At 43.5% G+C, this 25,700-nt stretch overlaps 1 protein-coding gene across 4 annotated transcripts in view; it reads right to left on the bottom strand.

Annotated features, from left to right (window-relative positions):
- Positions 1-240: 240 nt before the first annotated feature.
- The window catches only part of LOC126354021 (uncharacterized), a 36,485-nt gene continuing 11,025 nt past the window's right edge, over positions 241-25,700 (bottom strand). For 2 of the 4 annotated variants that reach the window (XM_050003348.1, XM_050003345.1), the window contains exons 2-4: positions 12,019-12,159; positions 11,358-11,922; positions 241-1,518 (exon numbers count right to left, since the gene is read on the bottom strand). In XM_050003348.1, coding sequence (XP_049859305.1) covers positions 511-1,518; positions 11,358-11,873 — 1,524 coding nt within the window. In that variant the 5' untranslated portion in view covers positions 11,874-11,922; positions 12,019-12,159 and the 3' untranslated portion in view covers positions 241-510. Of the gene's footprint in view, positions 1,519-11,357; positions 12,160-25,700 lie in introns of all 4 variants that reach the window. The other 2 variants (XR_007565256.1, XM_050003346.1) reach the window with 2 other exon arrangements.

Raw genomic sequence — 25,700 nt, 5'->3', positions numbered from 1 at the left:
TATGCTAACACCTAGGGACCCCCCAAAAATCATGTTACATTCATAGTCACTAAAATCTACCTGTTGAATTATTTTGACAGAAAACATATCCACAAAGGTCATTTTTCTTGCACTTTTATACTCAGACATGCTTAATGGCATTATACATATCAAATTACAGATCTACAATCTTTTGGCCACATAGTTAAACAAATGCTCCTCCAGCTCATTTATTTTTAATACCTCAATAAAATACACAGCAAGAGGTTCACACTACTTTTTATTATTGTAATAACATGATGATGGATTTATGTACATGAGTATGCAAATAAAAAACTAACTCATAAATGAACATGCTAAACTGAGATTACATTTTCTTTCAGTAAACAGACAAATCATTATATTTAAGGATTATCTTCCTTATAACTGCATACAAAACCTGTACTTTTGTGTGTATATATATATATTTTTAAAAAGGATCATCATTAAAATTAGCTTACAATGGAAGGTCACACTGCTTGTGAACATGAACTATACTTTAAAAATGTAATATAATGTGCAGGGAGGCTTGTATTCTGGCCACCCTGGCCACTCGTCTTCACTATCACTGGAAAGACTTTCAGTACTGACATATTTTTTCTTTATCTCCACCAAATCAGTGAGAAGAAACACTTCTTCAACGTCCATATCACTGTCACTTTCCACCTTCATGTTCCAGTTTATTAGTTCTTCCACATGGTCATTTTCTTTTACAGAAACTATCTCTCCTCCTGGAATTGTATTTAGTGGAGTGACCCTAGAGTTCCACCCCAGCCAATCTTCTTCTTCCGCCTCAGAGTCGGCAGTGCTCATACGTGCATGCTGTGAGTCACTGACATTTCTATTAATCCTGCCAGAGTGTGTCTTTTCCCTATTTTTTTGGACCACATTGTTTGTCAACACATTTGACTCACCTTTGGAAGAATTCATTTGTCCTTTTTTATCACAATTTTTATTAATGGAAGCTACTTTACTAGCTTCGTCTTTTTCTGAGGCAACCAAACTTTCTGTATTCTCAAACTCTGCCTCAAATGGAATATAACTATCTCGTTTTACTTCAGAAGCAAAAGTAGAGGCAGCTTTCTCTAACTCTAGATGAAGCTCTGTTTTATCGACTTCATTTGGAACTCTGACTGCTGGTTTCACAGATGTATCACACCTGCTTTTTTTCATTTTTGTTTGTCTATATCTGGGTGCACTTGCAGAAATACTTCCTGCCTTATGAGTATCTGACGGTATCACTAAGTGACCACCACTCATTAACTCTCTTTCAGACAAACGAGATAGCCTAACTGAACACGGTCTGATTACCCCACACCAATTGTCTTCAACATTTCGGGTAAAACATGTGAGCACCTTTCCTTCTGTGCTTAAAATAGTTCCAACACTCCCGTTTTGCCGTCTGAAATTGTTAAATTTGAACTGGAAATTCTTCTTTGTTTTAATGTTCTTCTTGCTTTGTAACACCTTTGCTATATCCGATGCTGGATGAGGCATCATCTAAAAAACCAAAAAAACAAACAAATGCCTTACATGAAATTTGAAACATGTTACATAATACAACTATTCTAGAGACCAAGCAATTATGGGTTCTGCAATGCAACTGGCACTGATTCATGCAAGAGTAGACATCATTAAGCTGAAGCTGAGTATATTATTTACAAATGAGTATTCCAACAATTTGATATTTCTTGTGCAATTTGAGTGTTTCTCCTGAAAAGAAAGTTTTTTTCTTTTGAATGAACACGAGTCTCAGTACAAATATTAAAGCTGCCAATGCAGAGTCAAGGGAGGGAGAAAGAGAAACCGTCCACACATCAGCAACCACTGGGTGGTATAACAGATGATGGTCTGCACAGTACAACGTATTACAGTTTCTTCCCGTTTCATTCATATAGAGTGTAGAAAGAATGACTGCTAAAGTGTTTTGCCTAGCTGACACTCTTAATTTTATCTTTATAATTGCTGAAACAGTAATCAAGATTCTGACATCTGTAGCAGGCCTGAAGAATGAAAGTCAGTAAGTAAGCAGACATCTCAACTTTCTCTATAACCACACCAGATATTTAGCTTCAAGTGGTGGTCTGTTCTATTAATGATAAAATGAGGTCTAATAAACCTGAAATTTGTAAGTTTTTACGTAATTTTTATAAATTCACTGCTTTGATTTCACGAAAATGCCCCAGTTGATATATATTGTGTATGTTTTCTGTAGCTGCACTAATAACTTGAAACTAAACCACTCATAGCACATAAATTGGAAGTCCTTTAACACCGTCAACAGTACTAAAAAGGGCTCTTTGTGGAATGTTTTTACTTGTACACAATTCATCAGTGGAAATTGCAGTACACAGTGATGCAATAACCATTTGTAAACTATGTTTTCCTATGAATTTTTGAAAACCTAAGTATATGCAATTGAAATCTCTTCCTAAATATTCTTTTGACAATAGAAAATCGATACACGGAAGCATCTGTTTATTAATGCTTTATCAGATCAACAGAGTGTGGTGCAGGTCTAATCTTGTCTACATTGTTCAATTTGTCAAGACACACCAATGGATCTTTCAAGAGTAGACTATCTCATTCCAAGGCAAGAAGTGATTATTGCACCGGAAACTGTCACTGAATTGGTATAAGCCATAACAAAGTCATGTGAACAGGTTTAAGAAAGAAGTGGTACAGGCACTTTTTGTGCTATTTGGTGGCTCAGTGCCACATAATGGATTATAAAGTCTGGATTTCAGTTCCCAATCTGTCTCAGTGCTTCTTTCATCTCCGGTAACATTTGTTAAAGTGAAAAATGCCGAGTTACATTGTGTTTCAGAGGCCACATTAAACTGTAAGACAACTGGTTGGGTACATAAGTTTCAAAGTTTGGTGGAAGGCAAGGGCATATACCATGCTTAGTATAGCACAATAGTGTTTAAACCAACCTTTGAGTTGACGATTGCTTTACCTTTGCAATATACAGTGTCAAGACAGCTTTCATCATTACTGTGGATAACTTGAGAGTTGCAGTACTTGGACACTTGAGAATGACAGAGGAACCCAAATTAATGGCACAAAAATAAAAGCAGAAGTACTTTATGCAATTTTCAAATATCCCTTTACAAAGAAGACAGAAGGCTATAGCCCGAGTTTAATTTTTCTATCAATGCAAAGATGAGTAATAAGATATTAGACTCATCAGTGTTGAGGAAAAATGAAACCGCTAAAACTGAACAGGTCCTCATGTTCTACATAGAATTTGTGACCAAGTTAGCTCCTCGTTTAACTGTAATATACAAATGAAGTAAAATTAATGGATGGCACTAGGAGAAAATAAAAGGGTAAAGATAATGCTGAATGGAGTAACAGTAGAAAATGTGCACACTTTAAATGCCTAAGAAGCAGAATAGAAAGCAGCTGTCAGCACAGCACACAAATTAAAACCAGAGCAATGGCAAAAAGAGATATTCCGTACGGAAAGGAGAATTTTCTGCAGCAATATCGACAAAGATTTAAGAAGAATAAAGAGAATGTTTTGGATGGAGTGTGCTCCTGTACAATGCTGAACTGCAGACAAAGAGGAAGGAAGATAGAGCAAGGCTGAACCTTCCTAAAGATGTAGCCATGGTGAAGTATGGATATAATACTCTGGATGGATAGCAGGAAAAATGAGGGTGGTGGTAAAAAGAGTGGGAGAGCAAAGGCAATTACTGAATGAAATAAAAAGTAAACTGAAATGGACATAATAAGAAAGGAGGTACGGATAAAGAAACAGTTTTAGAGGCGCATAAGCAAAGGAAAATGAGTTGAGGGAGGAAGAGATTTCAGACCCTGGATGATGTAATGGACGGCAGCACATATAGTCAAATTAATAAGGGAGCAACAGATCCCAGGGAATGGAGATACCAAGGACCTGCTAACATAGTAGGAAACTGATGACGAGGACTATAGATCGCTTGGAAAAAAAAAAAAAAAAAAAGTTGTCGGCAGTTGAAAGAACGTACAGGAAATAGACCATCCTATACCCTTGACATCCACCAGTTGTAGGATCTTAGCATATATTCTAAGATGAAACATAATGATATCTCTCATACTAGACTGATTCCATATCATCATGATGCAAAATCCAACACGCACTTTTCTCACACGACAGCCTGAAAGCCATGGACCAAGGCAGCTATATAGACACAGTAATTCTTGACCTCTGAAAAGCATTTGGACAGAGTCAACATCTTCAATTATCAAGAGAAGCACAATCTTACTGTGTATCAAATGAAATCTTTGAATGATTTACATTTGTCTAGTACAAAGACACATCATGATATTTTCAATGGAGAGTCACTGACAGCTGTAGGAGTGATTTCAGTTGTGCCCCAGGGAAGTGTACTGGGAGCCTTGTTGTTAATGACCTACCAGATAATATTAACAGCAATCTCAAACATTTTCCAGATCATACACTTAAGTACTATGTGAACAAAGCTGCACAAACAATGCAAGGTATGCAGAAAATTTTGAAGCAGTGCAAAAAAGATTGTCAACTTCCTTTACATTTGTGCACTCAACATAACATAAAAATGTAATATCCTATAACTACAATAAGTCACATTTGGAGATAGTAAACTTATACAAATGTCTAGGTGTAACTATTTATCAGGATACGGAATGGGATGATCACATAGGCTCATTTATAGATAAATGAGGTGGTAGACTTCAGTTTGTTTGTAGGATACTGGAAAAGTGCAATCAACCTGCAAAGGAGATAACTAACGAAAATCTTTCATAATCAATACTAAATATTGACCAAGTATGTGGGATCCATACCAAACAGAACTAACTTGAAGTACTGAATCTAAACGAATTAGAGCAGCATAAATTTTCATAAGTTTGTTTCATAGCCAGAAGAGTTTCAAGGATATGTTGAAAATCTGAAGTGGCGGCACTTTAAGATAGATAGCAACTATCTTGTGCAAGCCCACATAAAAAATTTCAAGAATGACTATTATGTGAGAAATTTAGAAATATGCTACAGCCTCCCACACATCAGTCCCTTAGGGCCTGTGAAGACAATATTAGACTAATTAAAAAACACGAATGGAACAGGAAAAACCCTTACACATGGTACAACTGGAAGCACCCCCTGCCATGCACTTCACAAATTGTCCAGTTCTGTAGCTGACACTTCAGTAAAAGTGTTTGTCTTTCATGATGGCAATGCACAAGAACAATGTACACACTTAGTGAACAGTGCCCTCTGGAAAAGAAGAGTCAGCTGAACGGAATGATTCAAGTTATTTGCCAACATTAAACTGAATAGACATGCTTGGGATCTACTGACTTGAGCTGCATATCAGCCAAGTGTGACTGAGTCTCAACTGTGACTATTCATGTGCAGCAGTTGCACATATCGAAACAGGACTTCTTGAGTGACAGAAACGTTCGTTGAATTGATGAAATGTCTGCTCTAAGTCTATGTGGCAATAACTGTTTATTTAACACAACCAAACCCAGTTTTGACGTTTGTCAGAAACAGACATATTATTTTTTCCCATGGGATGAAGTCATAACTGTTCGAAGAACATTGTATATTCAGCTATGATGAAACACAATCATCCTTCCTATGGGGAGGGGGGGGGGGGGGCACCACTAATTCGCCTAATTTGTAAACTCGCACCTAAAATACACATAACTGCAGCTCAAATTTCATCGTGAATCTAAAATGTTTACAGTGAAAGTGCTATGAAAAGAACAGGTGTGTTTGAGTTGTGTACTAGGGAGTTTAGTGGAGACAGAATAAATGTTCATGACTAAGACAGGAGGGAAGACCTGACAGACGGAGAGAAGACCTTCCATTTTGACTGATGGCTTGGTGCAGAAAAATTGAGCAAACTGTTTGTGGAGACTGCCAATTGACAGTGCATGAAGTTTATCCTATGTTTCCACGACTCTCTCATACGAGAAATGCACAGAAACACACTGGGATACCAGAAACTGCACAAGACGAGTCCCAAAACAGCTGATTGAGCAGGACATGAAAAATCAGATCAATAGTGCCCATAAGTTTCTTGAGAAACTTGACCTGGAAGGCGAAGATTTTCTGAGCTCTATTGTGTCTGCAGATTAAAAATGAGTGGATAATTACACGCGAGACGTAAGACCAACTGTGAAGTGGTACCAAACCAATTCCCTATCTGCTACAAAATTCCCAAGCCACAATTTCATGCAAAAAGAAATCGTGGCATCTGTGTTTTGGGACTGATAATGCATCACTCTGGTCGAATTTCTGCATTTGGGTGAGACCATCAATGCACAATGATATCTTAAGACCCTAAAATAACAAAGGATTAAAAAAAAGCACAGGAATGCTGGAGGAGGAGTGTGCTTGCTGCACTACAATGTCCGTCCCCATAAAGCCTTAGCCACCGAGGTGCTCTTGGCCTCATTTGGCTCAGATGTTTTGAACCACCCCACATATCCTCCTAACTTGGCCTCTCCAGATTGCAGACGAGAGATTTCAAGGTGTCAAAGCAGCTTGTGCCAAGAATCAACACATGCACTGAACACAGGGTGTCTACATGGACAAGGAAAAATAATTCCCAGATTTCCCACTTGAAAATACACTTTTTCTGTGTCAAGTGACAGTATACTTTTTCTCGGCACTCATCAATACTTTTATGGTTTATGGTTTTATACACCGGCGTAGAATTTCCCGGTAGCTTAGAAAGAGAAACTCAGGGGGAAAAAAACCATGTTTTGGAAAGATCTTTGATGTGCAGCTACATATAAGCTGCATATTTTCGTGTTACAAAGGTATAAATTTGAATTCCACCAAACACCGCATGTTACTTTCCGAAGCATTAAAATCGAGAATGCGATGCGCTTTTGTAAGCCAGTCGCAGCTCACGTCACCTGATCTTGCCAACTGATGACACCATTTGTCACGCGATGTAGTCAGCCAATAGCAAGATCACTCTTAAGTAGCGCTAACACACAAATAAGAAAAATTAATGTAAAATTGTTGCTACAAGAAAAGCAAAGCTATCACATATAATATTGGTCTCTAAGATTAATAAGCTGCAAGAGAAGCTAAGCTTCCATATATAATGTTGATCTTTTCTGCGCGTCATATATCACAAATTTGCCAGTAAAATTTTTAATAACAAATTAAATGTCTGATCTTCTGGGTTCGAAATTCTTCTAAATGGTCATCCCCAAAAAGTTGATTTTTGAATGAGAGTTAAACGCTCTGCAATTTAAGAAATTCGTCGTACACTCTCTCACACAGTTTATCTTACATAAAAGGGAATTTACTTTGAAAGTAACGTTTTTCAAAGCAATATTCGCAATATTTTTCCGTGACCTAATAGAAATAGGTTAGTTTCAGCAGTTGCCAGAGAGCGCCAGAAGCCAGAGAGCGCCAGATAACTGGCGTCACTGCACTTGCGCAGCTATGACGACGCAGGAAGCCCGCACGTTCGTACGTGTGAAACATTAAAAGATCTTGCATGAAAAGGAATCTAATGTAAAAAAAAACTGTCACGTCACGCTCATTGGAGGCAATTTGTTGTTAAGAAGCACTGCACAGTCTTCCTAAAGCCTTTGACACACTTTGCTGTTGGCAGACGCTTGTATCAGCACTGTGTTTTGTTGCTGTATATGGCGCATTTTCTTTGGGACTTAAGTTTTATTTTCGTTTTTTCTCTCGTTCATGTTTTGTTGCTGCAGTATTATTCTGCAGAAGCGGGATACAGTAAGTTTTTTGTCAGAGTATTGGTTCTTAACAGTCAAAATCACAAAAAATTAACTGAAAACTAAAACAATGAAAAATTCCCGAAACTCAAAAAAATTCCCGGGTTTTTCTCGGATCATAGACACTCTGTGAACAGGATGGCGATTATGTGGGAAAATAGTCAACTAGTGCATAAACAATAACCTGTAATTTTTTCCAAATACACTTTTACTAACAACATACAAAAACCTAGCACACTTATTCGGAATGTTGGAGTTGATGCCCAGCCGCTTCGAAATCTTTCATGGTTCTCAAAATTGGAAATCACGCCCATTGTAGTTTGGCTTTCTAAACTAATATACCATATACAAATATGCCACTGCACTTTATGCTCAGGGACATTATTCTCAGGACAATTTCCTCTTCTTTGCCATAAATACGCTTTACAAGCACTGTGTTGAGTACAGGTCTTTCCTAAAAAGAGTCCCAGCCTGTTTGTTCTCACAATTTCACAGTACCATTGAATTATGACATTGAAAGTGTGTTTACATTTCTAAGAATTTCATATGGCTTGCTTTATGGGATAAGCATCAAAAAATCCTCAAGCGACACAAAACTTCAGCTCTCATTTGCTATCCCTACTCCTGATATTTATGGATGATTAGACACTTAAAGAGTGGGACGGGACTGACCAGCAGTGTCGGGGAGAATCCAAACAGGCAAGGGAAGGAGAGAAATGTTACTGAATGTTACCCAGCAGCAGATTTTGATTTCACATGTGTGAACTTTCTTACACAGTTTGCCTTTATATGGTTTTGATATCATAAAGTTATATAATATGAAAACTTTAACATGGCAGTCAACTGGGAGAATTAACAAATGGAAATGTATACTGTTGTGAGGAGATGAGAGGTATGTGGGAAAAAGCCCCACCTCTGTCTTGTAGGACTGGCAGCGTGGCCTGTGATTTAGGGAAGTAGAATGAACACATGGTCATAGAGATTTCAGGTCCTTTTTGGTGTCATTCGAGTCATATTTGAACCCCACATAATAGTCTATACTTGAATTGGTGTAACAAGATCCCTGGCAGTTGCAGTGGGCTGGGCACAGCTGCTTTGCGCACCATCTCAACAAATCACACATTGCAATGTTGTAAATGTTTCTATGGCATTGCCTCAGTGTTGCTGGGGCTCTATAGACAGCTATTGTTTTTTGCTGCAGCCGTTTGTGCTCTGCAGCTGATAACTGGCAACACCACTGGCAGCTTATGCCGACTCTACAAAAAAATGGCAACTGCACAACACAACGAGGAGTACTCAAAGAATTCAGTAACAGCTAATGCATGTGTGCTTGCTGAGAATGGTAGCAGCATAAACAAAGTAGTAAGAGACCTGATCTCTTACCGCTAATGTTATGCAAACATAATTCAACTGGAGAAATGGGTTCAATTTCAGTCCATACTACACATTTGATCAGCTGAGGCTGATACAAAAGGTGTTCAAAAAGTTTTGCACAGTCCTCTCTAATTTTTTTATTTTTGCAGGAGGAGAATGAATTTTTTTGGTGAACATACTTGGGTGAGCCATAATGGACCGTGAAGTAGTCCCCAGGTTGCAACACTGGTCAGTGATAGAGTTCCTCTTCAAGACTGGCTCGATAATTAACCAGAACCGTTACTGTTTGTGATTAGACAAGCTGTGATGTGCCGTCAAGACCCACAGAGCACCGCTTCAGGGTCAGCTCATCAGACTACACCATGACAATGCCAAATCCCATACAGTCCTTATGATGCAGGAGAAAAATCAGGAAAATGGGTTGGAAAATTGTTCCTCATCCTCCCCACAATCCGGATTTGGCTCGATCTGATTTTTATGTCTTTGGTCGTCTCAAGGCCCACCTGCCCGGTAAAAATTTGATAGTAAGAAAGACCTTATTTCAAAGCGATGAAGTAAAAGTCAATCCCCAGAATTTTATCATAGTGCATTTATATCATGGAAAGAACGTTGGGCCAGATGTGTCACAGCGACCCAAGTACGTTCACAAAAATTTCATTCTCTTCCCGCAAAAAAATAAAAAAAATTAGACACGACTGCGTAAAACTTTTTGAACACACTTTGTTCTTTCGAAAACAGAGAATGATTCTATGTTTAAAAAAACACATGGGAGTGTAGGACGAGGAATCGGGGCACCCGCCTAGAGCACCAACAAGTACCTTCCTTGTCAGCTGTTGAGGTAGGTGCTCCAGCTGCTGGTCCTACACTTCCATGCATTTGTTTAGTATAGGCATGGTTTTGCTCAACTGACTGCCGTACATATATGGTTTCTTAATTATCAGGTGACACCTCAAGGTCAGGGTTTAAGCGTCTAAACTTGCTGAGCAATAAATAAGAAATTACTGTCAACTGAAGCGGTTTTTTACTCTCTGATCAAAGTTTTTCTGACCACAAAAAAAGTACATACACATACTTTTTGTTGGTGCTACCCCTCTCCCCCTTTTGAGACAGAACTGCACTTGTCAACGTTAATTGCTTTGAGTGTGTTGAGGTAACAGTGTATCATTGATTTAGATATATAACATAATTCACAGAGGAATTACAACTGTCAACTGTAGAGAAACTTATTAGGATTTTATGTTTCGTAATGGAACTTCCTAGCAGAGCTAAAAATATATACGGTACTGGGATTCTAAATCCTGCAAGTCAGAGTAGCAGAATTGTGTCCAAGTCTTCTAAACAGTTTTAATCTATGAGAATTTAAAGTACTTCATATAAAAGTTTATAAAAACATAAACTCCCTCTCACAGGTTGCAAAAACATCTCTAAATGAGCTGATACCTGATTATAATTTTATAGTTCATTCACTGAAATATGACAACGAGATAATGTATTTTTTTCTCTTTAGTGGAGTATATGCTGCAATGAACATTTGTAACAAGTTACACTCCATGCCTGAGTGGAACTACAGCCTATGCATAAATGCCACAAATATTCATGACACTGTAAATGCCAGTAAATTGGGAAATAAAAACTCGTCAAACAGGCAAAAAACAAGCGACAACTTGAAGTTTTGAGGTTGTCCATATGACATGCTCAAGTAACTAATTGGCAGTGCATTGCCCTACAAGGCAGTGGTCAGGTTTGTGTCCCCATCAACCAAACAGTTTTAATTCATCACGAATAATTATCAAAGAATACTTGAATTCTAGATAATGGCTAATTACAGTGATCAAAAGATTAACTGTGTTACGATTGCCAACAAATACTGTTGAGTCAGCATCACACTGGAACACGACATTTTGCTTCTCTCTCGAGTTGCTTTTCAATGATTTTTGGCATTATAAGCATAATAGAAAATGAAATTAAATGGTTATTGAAACAACATATGAAAGTAAATCAAATCAACTGAGGTATTCTAGTGAAGTTGTCAAAATCAGCATGAAACATTACTGTATCCATTACACACAAAAAATAAACAAAAAGTGGAGCAAAAAATTTGCTCGTACATACTGCCTTGAAAATGCATATGAACAGTAAGAATAAATTGATTTGGAATAACTTAGAACCATGGAACATAATGTACTGACAATTAGTGTATGCAATGCCATATGTGAACAATACTATACATTATTAGAGTAGAACAACGCTGCTGAAGACTTGTATTCAGGACAGTCTTGACAGTCTTCCTCTCTAACACTAAAACATTCTTCAGTACTTTGCAGGTTCTGTTCAGCTTCAAATCCTTTCAACTGCATCTTTCCCATGTATTCCTCCTCTTCAGAGTCAGGTATTTCACTGTAGCCATCTTTTGTACCCACTGCATCATTGCTCGATTTCCTATTTCTTTTGTAGATTTGTTTATTTTGCTTATGTCTAGTCATGTTAATAAAGCCAACTGCACTTTGTCTTTTAATACTCTTCATAAGTAGCAGGTTTGTATTTTTACCAACATTAATCTGTTTCTGCCAACCACGTTTTCTTGACTTTGGAAGTTTGCCTTTACTTTCTTGTGATTCTTTGAAACTGTCTTTAACCGTTTCGGTTTCATGTGCAAACGTATTTGCTGTTTTCTCTAACTCCATGAGAAGTTCCTTACTGTCAACCTCATTTGCAGGTTTAACGGTTGTTCTGCTTTTTCTCATTGTCCTTCCCACACTAATACGCTCAAGCAGATTCTCTCTCTCTTTGAAACTGGAAAATTGAACAAGAATGCCAAAAGTGTTTAACAATTGAATTTCATACAAATCAATTAATGCCACTGAACAATTTCTAGTATTCTCTAAAGACCTGTGTTTAGTGCATAATTCCCATGCGCAGAAGCTGAATTGCACTTCGCTGCGCCAGACCAGTAAATGGAAAAGTCCTCAATCGTCCACAGCTCTTATTCCAGAGATCCTCTTGTATGTTATAGGATGAATGAGTCATCATCTGAAAGAAAATTACAATAATAATCTATAAATCATCTTTATATTACAATAAAAGTGTATGTGATACATGAGAAATAGTGTGTAGGGAAAGCAATTTAACTGTTTTTCACACAAAGAGTAGTGTGGTGTGAATAAAAAAGGTATCATTAATCGAATGACAATTTGAACACTTTAAACTAGTTGCATTAAAATTTTGAAAAATGTTTCAGTTTCACTTGTACAATGTGGCAAGGATATGAAGTCGCCAGGTCGTGTTGTATGCTTTACATAAGTCAAAAAACACGGCAACCAAATGTTGGCGTCGGGAAAAGGCTGTTCATATGACAGACTCGAGGGACACAAGATTATCAGTGATAAAGCGACCCTGGCGGAAGCTGTCCTGACACTGGAGCCAGTAGGCCACATGACTCCATGACCCAACCCAACTGCCAACACACCATACATTCCAGCAGGTTACAAAGAAAGTTGGTAAGGCTAATGGGCCGATAGCTATCCTCGTCAAGTGGGTTTTTACCGGGTTTGAGCACCAGAATTATGGTGCTCTCCCACCATTGAGATGGAAAGACACCATCGCACCATATCCAGTTGGTGATGAGAAGATGTCGCTTGTTGTCAGATGAGAGATGTTTAATCATTTGACTGCGGATCCGATCTGGTCAAAAAGCTGTGTTGGGGCAATGTGCAAGGGTACTGAGGAGCTCCCACACTGTTAAGTGAGGCGTTACAGGATTCACTGTAGCGTGCAGTGAATGAGAGGACTTTCCCTTCCAGTCGCTGTTTGAGAGAGGAAGACTCGAGAACAGTGCTCGGCAATCGCGTTTGTGTCAGTAGGTAGGTAACACACCATTCACATTAAAACCGGGGACACCTGTTGGGGTCTGGTACCTGACATGTTTCATCTTTGTCCAGACTTGGGAAAGTGACATACGGCACCCGATAGTCGAAATATATTTCTCCCACCCAGCACTCCTGTTTCCGTTGTTTGATAAGCTGGCAAATGTGCGCACGGAGCCGTTTAAAGGCTATGAGGTGTCCCACGTAAAAGTGCTGCTTATTCCGCTGTAGAGCTCACCGAAGTTCCTTAATTGCTTCAGCAACTTCAGGTGACAACTGAGGGACTGTTTTTCACCAGGGGCACCCTAAAGAGCGAGGGATCGTGTTATCTGCCACAGAAACGATTGTTGTAGTCAGGTGCTAAACCATCACATTGATGTTGCCATGTGACAGCAGAGGTGAAAATTTCCAAGTCCACCTTGTTTAAAGCCCATCTGGGCAGGTGTCCGTGGGCCTGCTGCCTGGGTAGTGACAGGAAGATGGGGAAATGGTCACTACCACACAGGTCATCAAGTGCTCTCCAGTGGACAGATGGGAGAAGTCCTGGGCTGCAAATTGATAAATCAATGGCCTAGTAAGTCCCATGAGCCATACTGAAATGTGTGGCCCCAGTATTTAAGAGGCAGAGGTCGAACTGATACAGTTAAATTTCGACATCTCTGGCTCAGCCAATAAGCACGGTGCCACCCCACAAGGGGTAATGTGGGTTAAAATCTCCCAGAAGTAGGAAAGGTTTAGGGAGTTGGTCACTTAATGCAGTTAATACATTCAAGGACACTGTCCCATCTGGAGGAAGATACACATGGCAGACAGTTATTTCCTGCGTCGTCATTATGACAGCCACAGCTTCAAGAGGTGTTTGAAGGGGCTCAGGTTCACTATGGACTGAGTTTAGGACATAAATGCAAACTCCACCAGACACACTATTATATTCACTACTGTTCCTATAGTACCCCTTGTAGCCACGGAGGGCAGGGGTCCGCATTGCCAGGAACCAGGTTTCCTGGAAGGCAATGCAGAAAGCAGGTGTAAAGCTTAACAATTGCGGTAGCTCAGCCAGGCGGTGGAAAAACTGCTGCAATTACACTGGAGGATGACACCATCGTGAGACTGGGAAGGCATGGAACATTCAATGAGGCCTCTGGGTCACCTGCTGAAACCAACTTTTTGCCTGAGCAGTCTACATCCATCGTGACAGAGTCCTCAGCAGATGCCAGAACCTCCATCTCATCTGCATATGCAGAGCTTGTAGGTAGCTGTAGTGTGGGTGCCACTGCAACTCCCTTGGTCTTGGTGACCTCCTTTTTGGATTTCTCTCACTGCTCCTTGGGTTTCCCTGGCTGAGAGGACTTCACTGATTCAGTCTCCGGGACTGAGTATGAGTGTGAAGCCTTACAACCAGCTGCTTTTGGGCTCTTCAGCCACTGGCGGGTGTCATCTTTCCCACTGGGGAAGGGAGTGACCCAAGGGTCCCGTTCCTAGTGAGAGGAGCCGAAGAAAACTCACGCTTCTCCAGCTCAGAAGTGGGGATTGATATCCCCCAATGGTTGAAGGGGTGTTGCTCCTGAAGTAGGCGGTGCCAGAGCAAAAGGGAGGGAAGTGTCCCTGCCCTGTTCTTGTAGCAGCAACATAAGAGGTGGTCATAGCTCAGGATGTACGCACTCAAATTTCCTCTTAGCCTCAGTGTACGTCAGTCGAACCATGGCCTTATATTCCATGGTTTTCCTCTCCTCCTGCAAAATCCTGCAGTCCGAGAAGCAGTTGACACAGATGGGAGGCAGGGCACCAGGATTATTGAGATGTGATGGACGTCCACAATCTCGACATGTAATGCTGGAAGTACTGTGGGAAGATTTGGCCGAACTTCCAGCACTTAAAGCACCACATCGGGGGAGGAATATTTGGCTACAAATCACAGCGGTAGACCATCACCGCAACGTGTCATCCTCGAAGGCTAAGATGAAGGCTCCGGTGGCAACCTAAGTATCCCTCGACCCCGATGGACGTGCCAGACAAAATGAACACCTCGCTGCTCCTAATTGGCGCGCAGCTTGTCGTCAGACTGAATAAGAATGTTCCTGTGGAATATTGTACCCTGGATCATATTTAAGCTCTTATAGGGCATGCCAGTAACAGAAACATCCCCCAACTTGTCACAAGCAAGGCCAGTGACTGGGCAGAGGATGCTGTTTCTATTAAGACTGACCCAGAGAACATTTTGGACAAGCCCTCCACCTCCCCAAACTTGTCTTCCAAATGCTCCACAAAAAACTGAGGCTTCATGGACATGAAAGATTCCCCATCAACTCTTGTACATACAAGGTACCAGGGCTAATAAGCTTCCCTGCTATCCTTAGCCTGGCATTCCTCCCATGGTGTGGCCAGGGAGGGGAATGATTTGCAGTCATATTTCTTAGCATGTAAGTTATACTTTGCCCACTTAGAGACTGCTGGTGGCAGACCACCAGCAAGAGATGACTTATTACGCTTAATGGCATGTCATCCGCCCTGATTCCACCCACTCCAACCAGGGTACCTCCCCATGGGTGCTACACTGCCTCTGCAAGGGCCACTTGGCAGGATTGCCACTGCTGGGAATCCCAATGCAATTTACTCCATGGCATATGAGGGGAATTAATGGTGCAGGCATCAACAGGGTACATGGCGGCCCAACCACAACGGACTGGCTACCGTGGATATGAGGTAATAAGAAGTCCATGGTCATCGTCGGTGCATAAAGCGACACTGTGTAGTGCATGGTGGAAAATGCACCCAGGAAGATGTCCTCGCCCAAGAGTTGGAGATTGAGTGGGACTGCAATGTCACGATGAGAAAGCAGGCTAAACATCTCAATGCACGATGGACACAATGCACCATATAAGGCGCCCTTCACCAATTGGCTCGCTCTTTGGGAAAATTTAGAAAGATCGAGGTCAAACCCAACAGGGGAGCATCACATAAAGGCCGAAATTTGAGACTCCTTTTAGTCATCTCTTACAGCAGGCAGGAATACCTCGGGCCTATTCTAACACCCAGACCCGCTGGAGTCGGCAGCACTGGTTGGGAGCCTGAAGATTACTCAAGGAGTCACTGCCAATTAAGAACGACTTGCCAGAGCAATAATGAAGATGGCTGAGGGTCTTATCAATTGCCACCAATTCTGTAGTGAATACACTGCATTTGTTAGGCAGGGAGCATAGTTCACTGCATATTGCGTGTGTATAGGCAAAACCTGTTGATCTGTCTACCGTACAGTCATCAGTGTATACCATGTCTGAGCCTGGAAATGTGTCAAGAGTATCCACAAAAAGGCAGCAAAAAACCACTGTCTACTGAGTCTTTCAGTCCAAAGGAGAGGTACACACACTGGGGGTACAAGCTATTTCTCCCTGACAAGGGGCGGCAGTGGGGAAAAATGAAGTTCAGAGCAAAGACTGTGTGTGAACTGTGGTTGTGACTCCAGGCCTGGAAAAAGGTCATGATAATTCAGTAGCTAACAGGGAGGCATTTAATGTGTATTGCATATTTGAGCAGCAATTGTTGGTACATGATCTGTAGGGGAGACATGTCTGCCTCTGTGAGTAGGCTGCTCACAGTGCTGGTCCGAAAGGCACCTGTCGCAAATAGATGCCATAATGGTGTATAGGGTCCAACATCTGTAATGCTAAAGGCAATGTTGAGCCTTACACCACACTCTCATAATCAAGTTTTAGCAGGATCAGAATTTTGTGGAGCCACAAAAGTGTACAGTGGTCTGCACCCCAGATGATGTCACTAATGCAGTGAAAAGTATTTACGTGTTAGCAGCACATTCACTTATGTTGGAAAAATAAAATAAGAAGAATCCACCACATTAGGCATCTGATCTGGTCAGTGAGAGAAAGAGTTCAGGCTGGGTATGGACACTCTGAAGATAACAGAAGTGCATCACACACTTTGGTTACAGAAAACTGGAAGCCACAAGAGGGAGCCCAGGACTGCACCTTCTGTACAGCATCCAATAACCAGTGTTCAGCAACATCCATAGTTGCAGATCAACGGTAGATGCAAAAAGTCATCAGTGAACAGGGAGGGTGACACTGTAGACCCCACAGCTGCAGCTAGACCATTGATAACCACTAGAAAAGGGGGACCCCATTCTATTGTACATGGGGAGCACTGCAGGAACACCAGCTTGAACCTGGTAAGTACAGTGAGACAAGAAGCTCGGGACAAGCACTGGGAGCTGGCTCTGGAGATACTGCTTGTTGAGGGTAATGAAGATGTGGTGTCATAAGCCCTGAGCGAGTTGAAGACGACAGCTGTAACACATTGATGGTGGGCAAAAGCTGACTGGACAGCAGACTCCAGGCAGACCATATCATCAGCAACAGAATGGCCTTGGTGAAAACCACCTTGGGACAGAGCCAAAAGACCCCAAGACTCAAGTTACCAACGCAGCTGTTGTTTCACCATAGTTTCGAGCAACTTGCAGAGAACATTAGCAAGACTAATCAGGAGATAGCTGACCAGCTCAATGGGATGTTTATCTGGTTTTGGTACTGGAGTGATCACGACCAATTGAGATGAAGATTCACTCTCACTCCTGACAGTTGAAAAAATGGCAAGGCTATGACTTTGCTAATCCACAGACAAGAATTTGGGCATTTGGCTGCATATGTGGATGTGGCCCAGCTCTGGACTGTGTCAGGGCAAAGGGATAGGCACTGAGGAATTCGCACTCACTGGACAGAGCATTATATTGCTGTAGGTGACATGTAGTGAACAATAAAGGAAGTCACTCCACCTGCTATTTAAGGACTGAGCATACTGAAAAGCAAAATGTTCAGCAACAGTGTCTGAACAGTGTAGACATCACCATCCACAGAGGAATCAAATTTTTGCACAAACCAGTGAAGGAGGGGTACAACGTCCAACAGCAGGAACATAACCACTCCCGGCATTACTGTTTCTCTCAATTTACGAGATTTCAGACTTGGCACAGAAGGCACTGAGTGCCTCAAGATTCTATCTTCTGATTGGGGGATCTCAAGGAAAAGGGAACCACTGAGTCAATTGCCAACAGAATAGTTGCAGTTGTACTCTGAATCACATCAATTCTTCCATGAGGCAGGGTGCAAATGATGACAGTGCTGAAAGCATTCCAATCAGCTTTGGAGAGTACCCATCTGGGTGGGAGCCCAGGCATGTGATTTTGAGGGAGGGTCAAAACAATCAGAAAAATTATCACTGTCACACAGATCATGGTGGACTCTTCAGTGATGGGATGGGAGAAGATCTGGGCTGTATATGGAAAGGTCAACAGACGTACAAGACCCATATCCCACACCACCATTCAAGAGGCAATGATTGAACTCTGCAAGCAAGTTTCTGACATCTTTACTGTGAATAGTGGCCACAGTTGCATACCATAAAAGGTTGTGGGGATTGAAGTCATACAGTATTAGGAAGGGCGGCGGGTACTGAGAAAAAAGTGCAGACAATGCATTCTGATTCACTTCATCATTGGCAGGGAGACACAGACTGCAGGTGGTGAATTCCTCAGATGTCTTCACACGAATTACCACAGCCTCCAAGGGCATGTTGAGTGGCACACACGCTTGCTAGAGACGGAGTCAAGAACATATGTGCAGACATCACCCGGCACTCTTTCATTGTCAGTGTGATTCTTAAAATAGTCCCATTAGCAGTGGAGGTTATAGTTCCACATTGCTTGGAAAGAAGTTTCCTGGAAACGACGGGGAGACACAGGTGAAATGCACAAAGACATTGTGGCTGTCATGTGGCAGAAAAAACCTCTACAGTTCACTAGAGGATCACATTCTCAGTATCCTGTAGTGGATGCAAAGGGACCAAGGAGGCAGATCATGCCTCAATGGTGTGTGCTGCCATTTGGTATGAAGATACACCACCAATACACATTTGTTGCGTGTCACGGTTTGAGGGAGGGGAGGGGGAGGCGTCCAGGGCAATTGGAGTCACCCCAGTAACAGTCTCAAGGATACAGGGGTGGAACAACACGAGGGGTCTGGCAGGATGTGGGCCATCAAAATCTCTATTTATGGAGGACTTCTTTTCCTTAGACGATTATGACTCCTGTCAGGGCTAGTCTGCACCTGCTTCTAGGACAGTGGAGGAACACAAAGTCCTATAACCTGCGACTCCTTCAGCCACTGACTGGCATCTGATAGCAGGGTAGTTGAGTTTTGGCTGGATAGGTCTGCTGGAGGAGGACATTACTTCACCAGGTAGGGTTGTGGACTGCTATCCCCAATGGACAGAGATTTGACACTCCAAAAAGGGATGTTGGGGACAACATACAACCACCAGGGGAGCGGCTGTATTTGAGTGGCCTCAATGGCCAGACGTAGAAGATGTGGAGGATGCTGGCATGGTCACTAAAGAGGGCAACGTCATCGTAGCCATAGCGTACAACATAGTCTTATGTACAGGATGTAGGCGATTTCATTTCTTCTTGTCCTCCTGATATGAAAGACAGTCTAGGGTCTTTTATTCCTCGTTTTCTTTTCTTGCTTGAAAATTGTGCAGTCCTGTGAACCCCCCCCCCCCCCCCCCCAGTTGACACACATGGGGGGAGGGGCAGAAGGAATGTTCATGCACAACTGACAGCCACAATTCCTACAGAAAGGTTTGGCATTGCAATGCATATGTGCAAATTGCTTGCACTTGTAGCACCGCATGCTAAGATGAATATACAGCTTGACCATCACAGGAAGTCAAGATCGGTCTGTAAAAGAAGATCTCAGCGAAAAACGATACCCTGCAACATGGGAGTTACAGTGACAGGAATGTCACCCAGCTTGTTGCAAGCAAGCAACACCCGCAACTGAGCAGGGGGAGGCAGAACGGACTCACTTCGCATTTTGAACTCACTCCCACTTCCCCAAACTTGTCCCTGACACACTCCACAAACAACAATGGGTTTGTAGTCAAAATGGAGTCCCTGTTCATCCTAAAACAAACCAAGTTTTTTTTGTGGGGGGGGGGGGGGGGGCGGGGGCGGGAAGCTCCAGAAGACACTGCTGATTACTTCACGTCCAAATCTCCTGCCTTGAGATATATCAAACAGGTACCCCTCCCAACGACACCACCCATCCACAGCAACAATACCCTGGCCAGTAAACTGTCATGTAGTCCCTGTGTCCCAGCCATGACATGCATATACTCCTTTGCTTGCTTGGGGAATTTTCAACTCGGGCACCAATAATAAGATTCCTGCATGGTCAGGGGGCTACCACCGTGCAAGTACTTCATCCCCAACCCCCATCGCAACAGAATGGCTACTGTGCTTGGTTTTGGGCTAGTATTACTGTGAGACTGAGCGGCACAAAGGTTGAATACACACTGTATTCGGCAACCTTCAATGCATGTACTGCACTTCTGTAAAATTTAGAAAAATTACAAGAAGTCAAACCCAACATGAGGACCATACAATTAATAACGAAAAGTTGTAGAAGGCTGGAAGATAAGACAATGTGTCTAAAACACAATTCAGATCCAAGCACAATCAGCACCAAGAAAACCAGCCAATGGAGAAAAAACAAAGTATGAGAGAAATAAACTTGCAGCACAGAAAGTGAAGTAGTGCTGCAAGATCTGGGCCCCTGTGGTGGTCAACCAGGTACTCACAAGAGAGATGTGAGCTCTCTGGGGGTGGTTGGTTGGTTTGTGGAATTGAAGGGACCATACCACTACGGTCATCGGTCCCTTTTCCCAAAACTTCAAACACCCACACAGAATAAAAATGAAAGATGGAGATGGCAACAGACGACACAGGATAAGGAAGACTCAGACAGAGACCAGACAACTGGAATTAAAATCACACACAGTGTGACAGTGGTTGGCTGACCATAGAGACAAAAAAGGAAAAGCCAACCACATAGAAACACACTAAAAAAATAACCCAGTCTAAAATCGTAAGCCAAAGGCCAGGCTCAAACAAAAAAAATGATGAACACTCAGATTAAGGGATAAAAGCCCCCTGCCCAAATAAAAGGCAAAACTACGCCTGTCATGGCAGTGTCATCTGTTAAAAGGGCAGGGAGCATTTCAGGCAGCGCTAACGTCTGCCCGAGCACAGCTAAAAGGGGACAGGCCAACAAAATGTGGACCACCATCAAAGCGGATCCACAGCAACATAGAGGTGGGTCCTCCCGGCGCAATAAATGGCTGTGTGTCGTTCGGGTGTGCCCAATGCGCAACTGGCAGAGGACAATAGACTCCTTGTGAGAGACCCGCAAGGAAAAGTGCCACGTACTGGTAGCCTCCTTGATGGCCCGAAGTTAGTTTGGTGAAAGCAGGGTGCGCCATTCTTCACACCAGGTGCGAAGGACATTCTGCCTCAAAACTGCTCTGAGGTCACTCTCTGAAAGCCCAATCGATAAGGCTGGTGCACCGACAGCCTGTTTGGCCAGCATATCAACACGTTCATTGCCCGGAATGAAGACATGGCCAGGGGTCCACACAAAGACCACAGAGCGGCCGAAACGGGCAAGAGTATGGAGGGACTCTTGGATAGCCATCACCAGACGAGAGTGAGGGAAACACTGGTCGATAGCTCTTAAGCTGCTCAGGGAGTCACTACAGATAATGAAGGAGTCACCTGAGCAGGAGCGGATATACTCTATGGCACGAGAGATGGCGACCAGCTCAGCAGAGAAAACGCTCCAGTCAGCCGGCAATAAATGTTGTTCATAATGGCCCCCTAGAGTGAGAGCATAACAGAACACTATCAGCAACCATCGAACCATCGGTGTAGACAATTCCACAGCCCTGATATGTGGCAAGGATGGAAAGAAAGCGGCGGCAGAAGGTCTCAGGAGGGACCGAGTCCTTTGAGACCTGTGCCAATTTGAGCCAAAGGCATGGACAGGGCACACACCACAGGGGTGTATGCAAAGGGGCCCGAAAAAGAGGTGGAAGAGGGAAAACTCGAAGCCCGGAGAGAAGTCCTTTGATGCGCACTGCGATCGTACAACCCGACTGGGGCCGATGTTCCAGGAGATGCGTGACAGACTAAGGGAACAGGAGACGATAATTCGGATGCCCAGGCAATCTACACACGTGTGTAGCATAAGTGGCCAGTAAACGTTGACGCCAAAACTGCAGTGGAGGGGCACCTGATTCCACAAGTATGCTGGTCACAGGGCTGGTCCAGAAAGCTCCAGTGTCAAGTCGGATCCCACTGTGAGAGATGGGGTCCAGCGCCTGCAATGCAGAAGTGGATGCTGAACCATAAGCCAGGCTCCCATAATCCAGGTGGGACTGAATTAACACCTGATAGAGCCGTAAGAGGGTAGACCGGTCGGCTCCCCAGATGGTGTGGCTCAAGCAACGCAGAGCATTAAGATGCCGCCTACACATCTGTTTAAGCTGCCAAATGTGAGGGAGCCATGTCAACAGGGTATAAAAAAACAATGGGTCTCCACCACAGCAAGAGGTTTGCCGTCAAGAAAGCCATGGCTCAGGGTGAACAATGCGTCGCTGGCAGAAATGTATAACGCAGGTCTTGGCAGCCGAAAACAGAAAGCCGTGTGCTACAGTCCAAGACTGCGCCTAGTGGATAGCACCCTGCAGCTGACGTTCAATAGCTGCAATGCCAATGGAGTTATAGTAGAGGCAGAAGTCGTCAGTATACAAGGAAGTTTAGACAGATGTTCCCAACCGCAGTGAGCCCATTAATTGCAATTAAAAACAGACAGACACTTAAGACAGAGCCCTGCAGTACCCCGTTCTCCTGAATTCGGGGGAGGAGGAGGGGCGGGGGAAGGAGGACTATGGGAGGCCGCAACTTGCACACGGAAGGTACAATGCGACAGAAAATTTCTGTATGAAAATCGGCAGCGGGCCCCGAAGACCCCAACCATGAAGCGTAGAGAGGATGTGATGTCTCGCCATGTCGTATTGTATGCCTCCTGCATGTCAAAAAAAAAAGACAGCGATGAGGTGCTGACGGCAGGCAAAGGCCGTACGGATAGCAGACTCCAGGCTCACCAGATTATCGGCGGCAAAGCGGCCCTTACGGAACCCACCCTGAGACGGAGCCAGAAGGTCCAGAGACTCGAGTACGCAACTCAAACGCTGGCTCACCATGTGTTCGAGCAACTTGCAAAGAATGCTGGTGAGGCGAGGCTAATGGGGTGGTAGCTGTCCACCTCCAGTGGATTCTCGCCAGGTTATAGAACGGGGATGACGATGCTTTCCCACCATTTTCGATGGGAACTCACCCTCAACCCAGATACGGTTGTAAAGGTCTAGGAGGCGTCGCTGGTAGTCTGCCGAGAGGTGTTTGAGCATCAGACAGTGGATGCGATCTGGCCTGGGAACCGTATCAGCAAAAGCAGCTAAGGCACTTTGGATTTCCCACTCACTGAACGGAACAGTGTAGGATTCAGGGAATGGCGAATGATGCGGCAGGCCTGCGCACAGAGTCATTTAAAGGCGATGAGGTGTTGTAACGAGGGATGCCGCTTATGACGCTGGAGCGCCCACCTGCGATCTTTAATTATCTCAGCGATCTCGGGCGACCACCAAGGCACAGTTGTTGCAGCGGCATATGAGGAAGCCATTTGCACAGGATGCAGTCATTCATATTTCCTCTTAGCCTCAGTATAGGTCAGTCGGTCCATGGTCTTATATTCCATGATTTTGCACTCTTTCTGTAAGATCCTGCAGTCTGGCGAGCAAGGTGAATGATGCTCTCCGCAGTTGACACAGATGGGAGGCGGGGCACATGGAGTGTTGGGCATCCGCAATCTCGACATGCGAGGCTGGAAGTACAGCGGGAAGACATATGGCCAAACTTCCAGCACTTAAAGCACCGCATCGGGGGAGGGATATAGGGCTTGACCTTCTCTGGTAATGTATCACCCTCCAAGGCAAAGATGAAGGCACTGGTAGCAACCTGATTATCCTGCGGACCCCTATGAACGTGCTGTATGAAATGAACACCTCGACGATCGTCATCAGACTGCAAAAGTAGGTCCCTATGGAAAATAATACCCTGGACCATATTTAAACTCTTATGTGGTGTGATGTTAACTTCCCCCAACTTGTCACAAGCAAGTAACATTCGTGACTGGGCATTGGATGTTGTTTTTATCAAGACTGAACCGGAGCGAATTTTGGACAAGCCCTCCACCTCCCCAAACTTGTCCTCTAAATGCTCTATGAAGAACTGAGGCTTTGTCGACATGAATTACTCCCCATCAGCTCTCGTACAAACTAGGAACTGGGGTGAATAAGGGTCACTGCCATCCTGAGACTTACGGTGTGGCCAGGGAGGGAAACATTTTGGGATCGTATTTTTGACCATTGGATTGAGCCCGAGAATGCACAGAGACTGCTGGCGGCTGGCCACCAGCGAGAGATGATGTACCACACTTCATTGTGGGTCATCCACCCTGATGCCACCTACTCCGACCCATGGGGGGCACCCAGCCTCAGCAAGGGCCACCTGGCAGGATGGCCATTGCTGGGAGTCCCGATACCCCAGGAAGATAGGCATCTAATCCTTGGCACGCGTGAGGAGTTAACGGCGCAGGCATCCCTGTGTTGTCAGGGGGCTACAACCAACAGGGTACATGGCGGCCCCACCACAACGGACTGGCTACCGTGCTGGATAATAGGTGCAAGAATGTCCAAGATCGTTGTCTCTGCAAAAAGTGACACTGCACAGTGCATAGTGGTAATTGCACCCAGGAACATATCCTAGCCCACGAGATGGAAAACGAGCGGGACAACATTGCAACGACAAGAAAGCCCGCTAAAGTTCTCAATGCACGACGGAGACAATGCACCATGTAAGGCGCCCTTCCCCAATTGACTTGCTCTTCAGAAGAATTTGGAAAAATGGAGGTCAAACCCGAGAGGGGACCATCACATAAAGCTGAAACTTTTGACACTCCTTTTAGTCGCCTCTTACGACAGGCAGGAATACTGCGGGCCTATTCTTACCCCTGAACTCCCAGGGGGGCCCCTCTGGGGGTGGGGTTGAAAAACAAAGAGTAATATCTGACTGAAACAGTATGTGGAGACAAAGCCAGTCATAAGGAGTTAATTAGACAAGGCAGAAAGTTTGTAGGCATTAAGTGTGCAAGAAATAAATTCAATCAGCGGATACACTGTGTCAGTGTCTGAAGCAGGCTGTTTTCTTCACCTGCAACAGCATGTCTGCCTTTACGGATGCAGAGGAAAACAACCTCCTTCTAAGGCTGGTAAACTAAAGCTGTTAATGGGACTTGGTTGCTGTTAACACAATAAAAGACCTACACGGTCCAGCCACATTTATGCGACCATTTGACGTCAGTGTGCAATAGCCACTTTCAAACAACAGGTGGCAGCACTAGCAGTGGAAGGTATATAGAACGTGTCAGGGAATGTGGAAAACATTGGAACTGTTGCCTTAATGGGGAAAGAAAGCAGTTAATCTGCTGTCTGAAAGGACACAATCATCAGCTTTCAGGCCAAAGGTGAAAGCATTTCCACAAGAGTTAAGTCTGTAAACTGTTCACGTGCCACCATGGTTAAAGTGTGCAATGCAAGGTAAAACTGGTGCTGAGGCAACTGTTCTGCACCATAGGCCACTGATGAGAGGTGTGGACAACTGATGACAGGAATGCTGACAGCTAGTCACTGGCGATGAAGGCAGGAATTTGCACATGAATACAACCGCTGGAAATCTATTAC

This window comes from Schistocerca gregaria, chromosome 3, assembly GCF_023897955.1.
Source record: "Schistocerca gregaria isolate iqSchGreg1 chromosome 3, iqSchGreg1.2, whole genome shotgun sequence".
NCBI classification, from domain to species: Eukaryota; Metazoa; Arthropoda; class Insecta; order Orthoptera; family Acrididae; genus Schistocerca; species Schistocerca gregaria.
This window is presented reverse-complemented; position numbering and strand designations above follow the sequence as displayed.